The 14305-nt window shown below is 36.7% G+C and overlaps 2 protein-coding genes across 2 annotated transcripts; one reads left to right on the top strand and one right to left on the bottom strand.

The window, feature by feature from the left end:
• The first annotated feature begins 2529 nt into the window (after positions 1-2529).
• Positions 2530-11581, top strand: LOC111717013 (uncharacterized). The gene is made up of 2 exons (XM_023492528.1): positions 2530-3131; positions 11316-11581. The coding sequence occupies exons 1-2, from the start codon at positions 2550-2552 to the stop codon at positions 11544-11546; spliced, it is 813 nt and encodes a 270-aa protein (XP_023348296.1). The 5' UTR covers positions 2530-2549; the 3' UTR covers positions 11547-11581.
• On the bottom strand, positions 9362-11316 carry LOC111717014 (uncharacterized). Its single transcript, XM_023492530.1, has 2 exons — positions 10171-11316; positions 9362-9871 (listed from the first exon to the last, which is right to left on the bottom strand). The coding sequence occupies exons 1-2, from the start codon at positions 10448-10450 to the stop codon at positions 9657-9659; spliced, it is 495 nt and encodes a 164-aa protein (XP_023348298.1). The 5' UTR covers positions 10451-11316; the 3' UTR covers positions 9362-9656.
• Positions 11582-14305: the final 2724 nt, after the last annotated feature.

Here is a 14305-nt window from a genome sequence, read left to right as displayed (position 1 = left end):
TTGATCATAAGTTTAGTTTAATCCTAGACGCCCAAGAATAATTTGGTGTCCCGCCAGTTCACCCCCCTTGAATTTTCCTTTTCAGATACAGATCCCACTCCAAATCTAGTGAAACCGAAAACGAATAAACAAGACTGGAAGCAGAAGAAGGAGCTACTTCTAGGTCGACGTTTTCCCCGATATAACAAGACTGGAAGCAGAAGAAGGAGCTACTTCTGGGTCGACGTTTTCCCCGAATTCTGGGTCAACGCACGTTTGCCACCCCCCTCCAGTTTATTCTGGGTCGACGCACGTTTGCCACCCCCCTCCAGTTTATTCTGGGTCGACGCACGTTTGCCACCCCCTTCCAGTTTATTCTGGGTCGACGCACGTTTCGCAGAATCCCCCCTAACCTGTTTTCTCCCTGATGTCTCTCCACATCCTGTTGCCTTTGTTCTCCGTAAACATGCAGAATCTCATGTAAGTCAACCTCTTTCATTCCATTCTAAACATATAAAATCTTTATTATCAATCTTTAGTTTTAAGGATTTGTGCATGTCTTATTCATGGGTTGTATTTCCATAATTTTTTGAAATTTTTGATGTTTGCATACTATGCCCGATGTTTGTTGTGTTTGTCCAGATGATATTTCCGATTCCCGTCCTTTTTGAACCTTCCTCTCCTTTTTCCTAACTCCACCTCCTAACTCTCTCTTTCCCCCCCCCTTCTCTCCTCTCAGTCTCAACTGTCTGTAGATAGATAGATATTCTGTGTCTAAATTCCTCCCGTCACGGTCTAGCTTCAAGCTACACACTAACAGACAAAGATACCCGCTTTACGCAAACTGAGTTAAAATTTCAAACTAGGTTAAAATCTTTCAGGCTCTGTGCGGTTACACTCATCCAGGAAAACCTACTTTGATCTTTAAATTTAGATTCAATTTCTAATTTTGAGAATTCAACCAATTTATTTTGAACATTCAACCAAATTCATTCAAGTCTATTTACCTGTCCAACTGCATTTAAAATGTCGGAAGAAAACTCTGTCATTCCGTCCTCTCAAACAGAAATTAGTAGAAACACCCTCATTGATAGCTTGTCCAAAGGGAATCCCAGGATTAGACAATGGCTAGATTCCCTAGCCATTGCTACGATTCAGACGCTGACTCCCGAGAATGTTGATCTAGCCTCTTCTGTCTTCTTTCCTGCTACAAGTTCAGAGGAAATCACTATGGCAACTCCGGCAACCTCGACGGTTGCCCAGACTCAGGTTACATCTGGTCTCCAGGGCGCCTCCAGCCTCCCTCTTCCAGGACATCCGAGTCTTACCACAGAGGTCATCACTAAGCTTCTCTCTCTAACAGACCAGTCCAAAAAGCTACCTGCTCACTTCATCAAACCTCCTTCTTCTTTTGGACAGTCTCCTATGACCTCCGAGGACGAACTATGCCTCTCATCTCTGAGGAAAGATACAAAATCTTCGGCAACTTTGGAATTCACTCTCCGATTTCTCAACACTTTTTGCGAGGCCCGACCCCACATCAGCGAGAAAGCCATTCTCGACGTCCTCCACACATTCCTCCCCCTCAACACTCTGGAAGCCGTAGAGTACATACGAATGAAGCGAGACGCAAGCCTCCACCTGGTGTATTCCTACTTGCAAACTCATTTCGGGAACGTACGCAGCAGAGCTGAGGTTTTCAAATCTCTCTCCATACTAACCTCCTCCATTGGAGACCTAGAGCCCATGCAAGTATTGGATAGGATCAGTAAGCTTCTTCTGCAAGTCTCTGAATCGGAGGAGGAGTGCGAGATGGCTGCTCTGAGGGACTCCCTCTCCTATCTTAGACTTCTCCTGGGTTATGATACCTTCTTAACCCTCAAGATGTACTTACAGGAGGGCAACTTCAGCGCCCTCTACACNAGCTTGAGAATATTCTCCGACAAATACTTGGGAAATCGAATGTTCCTTTATCATGCTTCCGCTGTGGGGACGGTAACCACCTGGTAAGTGACTGTCCTCAACCTTTCAACAGCCTCCGTCCTCCTAAACAAAACCAGCAGGACCGTTCCAAAGGTCACGGACCAGCCTCCAGGACATCATCGAAGCCTCTCACCCGTCAACCCTACAGTTCCATGCCTTGTTCCCTCCACAAATCCGGAAAAAATTTTCATCTTAACTCAGAATGTTTTACCCAACAACGGATGGCATGTCACGTACACCCCAGTGCTCACAGTGCTGCCAGCTGCACCAGGATGGAATTCCCCCCATCACCTTCTACTCAACCTCTTGGTCAACCTCGGTCAGGCCAGCCCCAGCCTCTGTTCCCACAGTATCAACAGTTCCCAGGACAGCCAACATATCCTCATCCACCCCATCCTCAGCAACAGAGATTCTCTCCACCGGCACGAGCACATCATGTGTCCCAGCCTGCCACGCCCACCCGTGCTCAGCCTTCAGCTCCAGCCTCAACAACCCAAGACTCCTTTGATCTAGATTCGAGGACGAAGGAGGCACTGATAGCTGCCCTCACAGCTTTAACCAATGATGAATGAGGGCGCGGGCGGAACATGGCCAGTTCTGCCGACGTCATTCCGGGAAACAAGGAAACCCAGGAAAATCAGGAAAACAAACCTGAATTAAAAAAAAATGTTAAAAAGTTCTTGAATACATTTTTGCATGTATACCGTAATTCTAATGAATTTGATAACCCCATTCAATCACAACCTGTGTTTGTTAGTGATCCATATATTGATATCGAATTTGTCAGGCCCTCTGACATAGACTTGAGTTCTCCTTCCCCTTCTGTGTGTACAAATCCCCCTGACATTGCAATGTATGATATCGATATGGATTACACCCAAACACCTGGGATTGATTCGAGTTATCCCCAATTCTCATTGCATGATAAACCCTCTGAAATGTCAATGCATGATATTGATCTGAGTCCTGAATCCCCATATTTGCATGTTGAGCATGATGATATTATAGATTATGTTACCCATAGTGAGCTTGAGATGAACTGTCCCGACACCCCTGTACATGATCAACAGACTGTACCAGATTTAATTGTTGAAAACGAACCTGCCTCCATGGTGACTGAGGTTAGAGCGGATATTCATGAAGAACCTCGTTCTACAGGAGATCTTCAGGTTAAAAACCCTAAACTAAAATCGTGTGTTTACATTGACAATAATACTGGAATTAATTACGACGAGATTGAGATTTTAAGCACTGATATATTGTACTCTTCAGAAACCGAATCTCCACCCCATAAAACCCTACAAGTTAACCGCATTCCCCCTAACCGTGTTCTACCTGAACCCTCTGACCCCGACTATCTGAGAGCAAGTGATTTTAAACACTGCGAAGATTCTTGCACTGAGCCTTTTATATGGGTTAAAAATGCGGAGAGGTTTGTTTCCGAAGAGAACAATCTGTCAAATTCAAATAGTTGCAGTAAAGTAACCCCTTTAGTTTGTGAACCTCTTCCGTCTATTACAACTGTTCCTGTAGATAATAATGATATTTCTAAGTCTTCACAGTTCAAGTTACCTAAAAGTTATTTTTCGTGGTTTAAAGACCTGTCTGACTTTGATAAAACCGGAGCGGCCGGCTACTTTGTTGATTCTTTTTCAGCCTTAAAGGGTTATCTAACTGATAAACCCCCGTTTAATGTGGAGATTTTCCACAATGCTCATCATTATGAGTGCTGTGAAAGACCTCCCCCCTCTGTGAACAGTTGTAAAAAACAGAAGAGATCTTTAGAATTAAAATTATACCTGGAAAACCTTCCAAACGATGATTTCCAACTTAAAATCAAGAGGTGGTTTGATTTGGAGAATGTCGTCTTCCCCGTCCCAGAAATTGCGAATACTCCTGCTTCTTTGGAGTCAGAGTACTATCAATCCAGCTACAAGGGTCCAACGTCTCAGACTGATAAAATGTCGAATCTAAATGATTGAACTACGGAAAACAGACGCTTTGGTTTTATTTCTGAGTAGAGAGCAAGGAAAGAGTAAAACAAGGAGTCTGGGTTACAATCGCCCTGCAAAACTATGATTAGGTGAATACTAGACTTAGTATTTTTATTTATTGAATAGGAAAGAGAGCATTTTTTGGTTGGTTATAAATATGCCGCTTTACAGTTGTCAAGTACAATAGACAGCATAACAGAATGCGTACACTTTCAGTACAGCTGTTTAAACGTCATAAGTGTCAACTCAAATTTTCTGTCTGACAAAACTATACATATAAGTGATATTTTTAGACTAAAGTGCTTATCTTTTGTGAAATTAGTGCAATTTTATATGTTCTTTATTTCTGTTTTACACTTTTTCATTTAACGTTCTATAGACTAAATAACGGGGTTGAAACTGATTTTGTACATAACCCTTTTACATTGTAATTCAAAATTATAGTATTAAAACATATTTCAGAAATGTTTAATGATATCTTTGGAGAAGTGCTTTGGAAAGGTCTAATCGAGGATAATCCCCCAGATCCAGGGGAAATACAGGAACAAGAAACGATAATTTTCTAATGAAATGTCGTCTTCTATGGATATTTAATTTTTTTCTCAAATGTCGTATTTTACTATTTTTGGGAACATGTACAAAATATATAAAATTTTTCAAAAGTGCTTTAATTATGAAATTATTGGAAAGTCTATGTAGATATATATTATAAACAGGGTGTCCCAAACAAAAATTTGGATCATAGGGGTATTGGGTACTGAGGCAACAATTTTGATTAAATGTTCACAATCATGTTAACATTAGAAATCTCGATATTTTAATTATTTCCAGGCATTCTTCGATTTCACAGATTTTTCAAATTTTGATTTTTTACATATATTCATTTGTTCAAGTGAATATATGTACCAAACAATTCACAAATTTTTGTACATTTTATGTAAGTTATCTGTTGCAGCCAAAAATTTGGATCTGCAAAGTGTTTCTGTGAGATAACAAGTATGTCATATTTAAATTTCGCAGTATGGATGTCTGTGTGATTTGTTTTGATAAAAAAACGACATATTTTTTGTTATTTATTTTTAATCCATCAAGGGGGGGGTACTTTAAAGGTATACTATGAACATATACTAAGTCAACATTACATTATTATGAATTAAATGATATTTTTGGTCTTCATTAATTATATTTTTTTCATTTAGGGGGCAGGTGAAGAACTTGTTTTGTGCCTGGATGCCGTCCACCCCCTGAGAAATCCAGATTTAAATTTCCAAAGAATAAAAGGAAGCAGGAATTGTGGCTGAATGCTTTTAAAATTGACGACAATAATGAAATTGGAGATAGCCGAGTGTGTGATCTTCATTTTGCTAAGTCTGTTCCCAGCTGGAAAATTTCTCTCGATCGGAATTCCGATTTCTGACTTGAGGAATTCCTGGGGGGGTTAATCTCAAACATCCTAACTCCTTTCCCTCAACCCCTCCTCCCCATCTGACCTTTAAACCTCCTTAGAATATCAACCATCCCTGGACACCACTCTGTATATCTATCTATCTATCTGAACATCTATCCATCTATCTATAAATCTGACTAATTATACCTATATCCTTCCCTCTAGAAAATTTCAATGAGCATTAATTGTTTTGTATCATTTTATTTAACTGAGTGTTCTTTTAACTTTATATTACATAATTTATTTACATAACATTTTATATATCATATATATACTTATACAAACAAATGTACTCACTTACAGCACAGTACAACTATCTTTTGTAATTCATAACATGTATTTTATCTACCTATCTATGTATCTATCCATCGACCTACTCATGTAATTATCTATCTACACAACCAACCACCTGTATACACAGAACTCACACACACACACACTTTCACAGTCACAAACACAACATACACTACATAACAGATAAACATACGATAATTCTTATATATTAATACATAGAATACAAATTTGTAATACTCTCTTCCGGAATCAATTCAGTGATCGTTATGTTATACACATTACTATGTGTGCATACTTATCACTGAATTCTAATTGTGGTAATTCTTTTAATATATTGTTACAGGAAATATATTAACTGCATTAGGACACAATCAGTAGATTCTACGTACATATATTATTTTTCTTTATGTGCCATCTTTTTAAAATGTACCTCTTGATCTTTTGGTATTTAACTCAGATGCCGTGCTTTCCGAGCTCAGTTTGGATTAAGTAGTCCTCGGGCATCAAATGAGACAATTTCAAATCCAAGCAGCTCCGATGAAAAGAATTAGCCAATCTTTAGTTGGGCAGGTTGACAACTTGTATCATTTAAGACCTAGCCAATCTCCATATGAGCCCAGCTGTCAACTTGCGCATTTGAAAAGATCCGCACATATACTTTCCTATCTGTACATGTATTTACAAAACACATGCAGTACTTGAAACTTTTCCAAATATTGTTTTTTATCCTTGTTAAAACTATATTGAAGTAGATGTATTCCTAATTAATTAGTTTCATGGACTGCATGGTATTATACCTTTTTCTTATTTCACAATCGGTTAAATTATAATTTGAATGTCTGTAAAATGCATGAATGTATAGCTCTGACAGCTGAAAATTATTATAAATGGCTCTTCAGCCGAGAATAGCTCTGATAGCTGAAAATTATTATAAATGGCTCTTCAGCCGAGAATAGCTCTGATAGCTGAAAATTATTATAAATGGCTCTTCAGCCAAGAATAGCTCTGATAGCTGAAAAATTATTATAAATGGCTCTTCAGCCGAGAATAGCTCTTACAGCTGAAAATTATTATAAATGGCTCGTACAGCCGGAATTGCTCTAATAGCTCATTTTTATTATTGAAATTGTAAATGTATTTTGAACAAATGTGCTGTATGTTTGAGAAATTATTAACTGACATTTATTGACTACTGATTACACTGTATTATCTGTAAAATCTCTGTAATCAATTTCATCGAAATTTTTGTGCCCTAAATCCGATTAATTGTAGTTCGAATATTTGTTAATCCTAGACCACTCTATTTGTACAATTATATATGTCTCTCCCAGGGACGTAATCAATGAATTTTGGTTTAAAATTCCTCGCCTACGCCCCTGCAGTTCCAATAAGTTCTACTCCTCCACCCTCCAATTGTAGTCCCTGACCTAATCCCCTACGTTTATATTTTCTTTCTATTATGTCTAGTTAAACCCTATTGAAACGTACTCATGTATTATGCAACTAACCTTTAAAGTTTTCCCTCAATCATCTCGTCGTAATTCCCAGTTTACTTATTATATCTCCCTCTATCTCGTTCATCTCAAATTCCAGGGTAACCAACAGCTCAATCTGTAATTAAAATAATGTTAATCAGACACTAAAACAGTGATACTATAATTGTGAAAATTTGTGTCCGCACTAATTGGTTTAATAACGAATTTATTGAGCAAGAAATTAACTCTAGCTTAAATTGTTTATTACCAGTGCTCTGTCCTTGCTAAAAAATATAAACACTTACACAAGCAATACTTCAAAACAATGTAAAATTCTTTGCATTTCTTGATAAACGCAACAAAGTGATAATTATCATAAATAATATACTAATTATGACACTACATAGTGAAAAAGTGTAAACCTGTAATCTTTAAAAATACAACTAGTGAACTTCATAAGTAACGAGATAAATTAATATTGAATAGCCGCATATTATAGAACAATGGCTACAATTAAACAATTATTATCTGTTACTTATGCTCCGAGTGAATCTGTACTATTACCGTACTAAACTATTTTCATTTCAGGAATAATTTCTACACATACCGAGCATAGTTAATCAACAAACTAATTAAGTGAAAGTCTTATCTACTTAACGGTGCCTCAGAATTTAATTTATTTTCAGGAATCCAAGACGAGGCTCACTATGCAACGTATCTATGCATGTTTATATTGACGCAATATTCATTTATCCCCATGTTGCATGACGCAATCCCCCCCTCCCCCACTTTTTTCAGTATCAGTTAAGATTTGACTTATTGCATCGCACTAACCTTCTTTTATCCTTCCACAAAATTTATCTTCAGTAATCAATTTTTTATTCTTCATTCTCCGACATGTAACCCACATTGATTTGTTTTGATGATGCAATTCTAGATTATTCCAGAAACTGTACGTGCCGCGCAACATTCTGGATTTACTTTGATACAGAAATTCGAAAAATATTTATCGTCTTCATTCAACAGACGAACTGGGATTAATGATATCCATTATTTCTAAGTGTTTTATTTCCCCTGACCATGCTTGCTTTGTGTTTTGTTTATGTCCTGTAAACTTTTATTTTTTTTCCCTTTCTCCAGTCTATTTTACCTACAACCTGAATATTTTTTTAGAATGGGGTGGATTGCTATCGCTGGTGTCCTAATCCCTTCCAGCCTTGCCTCCAGTGAGCCCCCCCCGACCCTTAATCCGTGGAAATCCCTCTTCCCCTCTCCCTCCTCCAAGCCTCCCTCACCCTTATCCTTACCACCCTCCCTGGTTTGCCCTCCCTCCTTTCCAAAATCCTCTCCCATGAGATCCCTCCTACTCATCCTCCTCATCTCCCTAGGGTCGTCAACTCTCATATTTGTCCTTCTACTAGTTCTCCTAGTTTATTTAATGGTCAGAGGGAATAAAATCCTCAATAGAAGTAATACTCCCAGAGTAGTAAATCTGGCCCTTCAAGGACTCCCTGACTCTAATCTGAATCCTTCAGCCCCTCTTTTAAGACTTCAAAATGTTTCAGCATGAATTTAATATATGTGTAGTTAGATGCAAAGATCACAATATCGTGAGTTTCTTTGAGCTGCACTAAAAATTGGGAGAACTAATCTCCGTTGGAAATATTTCCCCCTGCATAAAAAACCAGCAGATACTCACGAGATTGTGAACTCCCTGCGCCCTCGTAATTATTAACTATTATACTTGTCGAGATAAGAAAAATACTCGAGTTTTTGGTACGATGTGGTCTGACTTGGTATGCACAGTCCAACTACTTTAAAATACGTGATTTAATCACCTTAAAAAGAACTTTAAAGCAGAGTGGTTCAGCTGAGTATGCATAGTCGGACTACCATCCGGCCAAAAATGTTTCAAAAAACAATTATTCATAGACTTTATCTTTGATTAAGAAAAATCTTTAGAGTTTATTTGATAAAAATATTGAAGTCTACCTTGCCTATCTGGTTCAACTACCCCTCCTGATTATCCTTAATTCCAATTACTGAGAAAATTTCCAAGGAGCTAACACTTTTTTACAAGCTCCCAGAGAGGTAGTTGAACCAAGAGGAAACGGTTGAACTACTATCTGTAGTAATTAAAAATATTATTTTTTGCACCTGCATTCAACTTTGTTTAAATCAATAAAACGAGAATTTCACATATCACTTTATTTATATATATGACAAAATGTACATAATCCATCTCTGATGTTAACAATTTTCAGTTGAGTTTAAAGTTGCCAAAAGAAATTTTACATTTTACCAACACTTGAAACCAACACTTGAAACCAACACTTGAAACCAACACTTGAAACCAACACTTGAAACCAACACTTGAAACCAACACTTGAAACCAACAACACTTGAAACCCAGAAAAAACCTCCGGAGAACTGCTGTTGCCGCGTCGACAGGATGGGTAACGACCCGGGGGACACAGCAGAGACTCAGACCCTTAACCATCCATACAAGGCGAGGAAGAGACACAGGATGACCCCCAGAACGCCGATCACAGCAGCAGACAACATGAGGTTGTACATCAGGATCTCCTGGTCCTCCTCATCCAGGACATCAGTAGCCACACCCAGCTTCTCCAGTACAAGCCCGAAGAGCTTAACCCCAAGACTCTGCTTTCCGTGGGCAACAGGACCCTCCAACCAATCTTAAGGAATAATTTGTTAATTATGAAGATGTATTTAGAGAAATTCAGGGTAACTTTCGAATCTTAAAAAAAAAAGAAATTTGCTCAGATTCCCAACTCTTTCTCTGCATTTTCACTTATTAAATTACAATTAACTTTAAATGATTTCCTTAAAAGCTGTTAAATATATTATTTTCTCGAGATATTTTGTTACAGGAACGAAAAACAATTATTAGTTTTAACATTCTAATTATTATACAAATTAATCTCTGAAAATGAAAATGAAGAAGGACTGAAATTGAATAAAATCGAATTCTTACCTCCATACCCGGTATTCTCCGGATCCACCACAGGCACAACATTCATCACATTCTCCGTAGAGGTGGAGAACCCTCCGACAGGATGCACACCAATAATCATTGCGGAAAATAAAGGAAGAAAATAGAAAAACTTAGATGTTACTGGGAAGGAAGAAGAAACGAAAGTGCCGGGCAAACGTGTTGGAAAACATTTGTCAGCCCCTGGAAACGGAAAAAGTATCAAAAAGTGCGTGGGCGCTACCAGCGCCCTCCGCGAAAAGACATTCAGGGTTTCCGACATTTTTCTTAAAAATCTTTTTTCTTCTAAATATTTATTTCTTTTGTTCTATTCTTTTAAATGAAAATTTTGGAATTTTTTTTTCTGATTTTTTAAATTGAAAATTTCGAAAGGTTCTCAGCAACCAGGGTTTCCATTTCCGGTCAAACCAGGGCTTCTGTAGATTATTTTTGGAATAAGAAAAAGACTACAAGTCTCTCTTTTAACAAAATTCAGAAAAAAATTATCTTAAATTTTTATTTATTTATTTTCTTCATGATTTATTGGAACTATAATGTTCTTTCTGCAGATTTTTTCCTTGATTTTAAATCGACTAAGATCATCCACGTTTTTTTTGATTCGGGAGGTTTTGTCGGAATGAGTGTAAGCACTGAGACTAAAGGTTGACTATTTTTGAGTTTTGACTTAGAAATTGAGCGCCTATCAATGCCAGGACAGTTTTAAATGTCGTCTTCGAAGAAAATACTTGAAATAAGGTTTTTAGAACAAAAAATGTCTTTTAAAGCTCCAATTCAGTCTGTCATCTATCCTTCTATCCTTGATCTGTCAATGTTTAGAAATCAGCCCCGGAAATTATCTGAATAAGAAGGACAAAGGGTGATACAGTATGAATTTATTAACATTTTCTCTTTTTTCTAGGTTGTACAGGGATATTATATCTTCACAAAGAAACATCAAAATCTTTAAACTAGGAATATTAATCCCTTTTTACAATTCTTTTTTCTATTCTGGAGAATCGACTTAGAAGGAGAAAGTACATTTTCAGAAAGATTGAAGAGAAATAATAAAGAATTTAAAAATGAATTGGAATGGTTTGATTGTATGTTGATATATTGCCTAAGAGATACTGCCTTTTTTCTTATTTTAGAATTGGTTGGAGATGGACCAAAAATTCACCCCTGATTCATATGGTGAGATTGTGCTGGCAAGAGCCTATTGGATAAAAAAGCCAGACTCAGGCAGTGGTTTGAACTCGGCCTGGATTCAGCCTGGAAGGAGTCAGTCACGGTTTGCCTGCCCCTCCGCTGCCAAGCGCTCCACGCCCTACACCCCCTTGCCAAGCACATTCTCCATCAAGCCTAAAATAGAAAAGCCTTGATTTTATTTACTATTAATAAATATTTGTGAAAAAATGATGATAGTTTGTCTTCTTACTCATTTGATTAAAAGTCCCTAAGGTTAAACCATTATTTTCTATATTGAACCGCGAGAATAACATTCTTTTCTCTAAAACATATTATTATTATAATATAACATTATAACATAACTATCCAGGTCTACTCGTTACCAAGATCAACCAGGACCAACTCTTTGATTCTAAATGCCACACAGGCAATATCTCAGTCAGGGTTACAGCCCCAGTTCAAAATGACACAGACAAATCTCAACCAGGCTTCACTCCCAGGTTCTAAATGACACACAGGCCAAATCTCAACCAGACTTCACTCCCTGGTTCTATAGGACACACAGTCTATTAAAATTGCTACACAGGCAATTTCTCAACCAGGCTACCCTCCCGGGTTTTAAAGGACACACAGTCCAATTAAATTGCTACCAGGCAATTTCTCAACTCGTATAATTCAATGAGAACCTAAAGCTCTATTTTCAAGCTCACTATAGATTCAATGCTAAATCAACTAGAAAAGATCTTTGTTTGTCATGTTTCAATGAGAACACAGACTACTTCTAATACCGTAATCAAAGCAGAGTCTTCATCAACTAACTTTATTCAATAGCCTAGAGTACAAGGTTAGCCTAAACAGGCTGGGGGTGGAGGGGGTGCGTTTGGTGCCCCCCTGTATTTTATTGTCCTAGCACTCTCATTTTTGACGCTATCACTGTAAAATTGTGTGACTTTTAATGTGTAGTATTTTATAATATTTTTTTGTCAAAAAATATTTCTTTTATTTATAGGGTAGGGTACAGGGCGGAAAAAAGTTCAGTCTGTGAAAAAATCTAAAATAGCCCATAATTTTTTTGTAACTAAATTTACAGATCAAAAACTATATTTTTAAAAAGCCCTTGAAAAATGCATTTATAAACATGTGTCTTACTTTGATATTTGTTTAAAACAAAAAAAAAATTCTCACTTTTTTGCCCCCTTTTTGGGCATTTTTTTCAACCCTCACTAACACCCAAACAATTAAAGTTATTGCTCTAATTTTTTTCTATGAGATGGCCTTGAAAAATTGGACTATGAACATGCATTTCAACCCTATACCTTTTCTCTACAGCTTTTTTCTAAGAGGGGGGGCGCCAAACCCCACCCCCCAGGCTATACCCCACAGCCTCTATAGGGTTATCAGGAATTGACGTAATTCAATTCCTTTAATGATATCACATGATTAAGACCATCATATTATGGATTTATCGCACAGTTAAAGTTTAAATTATGTATTTAAAGGATTAACGAGATTAGAAATAAAGCAGAGAATCTATCTCTGCCCATATTATTCAAGCATGTTGCATGATTTAAGGTAATCATGTTAATTATTCCATTGAAATGCAGTTTCAATGAATAGTATCATTATGGTAAGATTAAAATATTTAATCATCATACTGTAATTTTAATTATTATTAGTATTATTGTAATTATTATAATTATCAATATTATCATTATCATTATTATTATTATTATTATTATTAACATTATTATTATTGTTATTATTATATTTTTTTTTGTCTTCAGGAGGGGAGGCCTGGGAAAGTTGTAAAAATTACAGAGTCTTGGCGTTGTGTCTTGGTAAGACCTCTAACAGATGTGAATCAAATATGTGGGAAACAGACTAAAATGGGGATGGGTCTAATGCACATAACAAAAATATGATATCATCATATAACTGAGGGTCTTCTTAGCCTCATGTCTTCACAAGACTACCAAAAGATGTGGAGGAACTATCGGGAGGAACAGGCAAAATTGGGGATGGGGGAACAAGTCTTATTTTGACTTGACACAAGAATAATTCAAGACTTGGGGAATAACAGAAAACACGTCTGAAAAAGGGGACAGGGAACAGGATACCCAATTAATTAAATGGTTATATCTCATATTACAAAATGTTTGATGAAATTTGATACTTTTTGATTAATTGAGAGTCTTGGGGAGTCTCCAGGACGTCCTCCACCTCGCCCAGGACGCCCTCATTCTTGCTGGGAAGGGTTAAGAGCAGTTTAAAGTCCAGTCTGTTTAAAAACAAATCTAAAATAGCCCATAACTTTTTTGTGACTAAAGTTACAGGTATAAAAAAAATACAAGATTCAGACCCCCCAGCCTATACAGGGATAAAGTCTTGTATTGTCTAGATTCAGGAGATGAATATATCCAACAATTTTATGAGCAACAAAATTTAATTAAGGTGATTTGATAATATCTGATTTTTTCTTGTACATTTAAGCCAAAATATATATTATCTTTTATGCATTTTAATTTGGTTTTTAAAAAACTAATTTTTTTCTCAATTTTTTAAAATTTGTTTAGTCAGTCTGTGCAAAGTACAGTAATCCGTTTAGAGCAGAGTATTATAGTTTACATGGAAGGAAAGTTTGCTAATTCAAGAAAACATTTAAATTTTGTCATTTGGACTTTACAAAAATATTATTGGTGAAGAAAAATTTCAAATACAAGAAAGACGCAAGAGAGTTCGCTAGGACAGACCCAATGAATCTGTGTACACTGTGCTTTATTCAATAGACTATTAAAAATCTTAACTAAAATTAAAGTTGTCTTACTATATTACTGTTTCATGAAATCATTTTGTTTAAAATTTAAAGAAAAAATATACAGGGTGTCCCAAAAAACATGGGAATTCAGTGACAAATTCGATATCGTCTTTGTTCTGAATTAGCAAAGCTCCAATA

Source organism: Eurytemora carolleeae, unplaced genomic scaffold (genome assembly GCF_000591075.1).
Source record: "Eurytemora carolleeae unplaced genomic scaffold, Eaff_2.0 scaffold2152, whole genome shotgun sequence".
NCBI lineage: Eukaryota > Metazoa > Arthropoda > Copepoda > Calanoida > Temoridae > Eurytemora > Eurytemora carolleeae.
Note: the sequence above shows the minus strand (reverse complement) of the source record. Positions and strands in the feature narration are given on the sequence as shown.

What these genes read in the sequence shown, in the direction of transcription:
- LOC111717014 (XM_023492530.1), bottom strand. Translation starts at nt 10,450, where the DNA reads ATGTCGGAAACCCTGAATGTCTTTTCGCGGAGGGCGCTGGTAGCGCCC. An exon ending in GGAGAATACCGGGTATGGAG is followed by an intron (nt 9,872 to 10,170) that starts GTAAGAATTCGA and finishes TTATTCCTTAAG; the next exon opens with ATTGGTTGGAGGGTCCTGTT.
- LOC111717013 (XM_023492528.1), top strand. Translation starts at nt 2,550, where the DNA reads ATGGCCAGTTCTGCCGACGTCATTCCGGGAAACAAGGAAACCCAGGAA. An exon ending in GTTCTACAGGAGATCTTCAG is followed by an intron (nt 3,132 to 11,315) that starts GTTAAAAACCCT and finishes TTCTTATTTTAG; the next exon opens with AATTGGTTGGAGATGGACCA.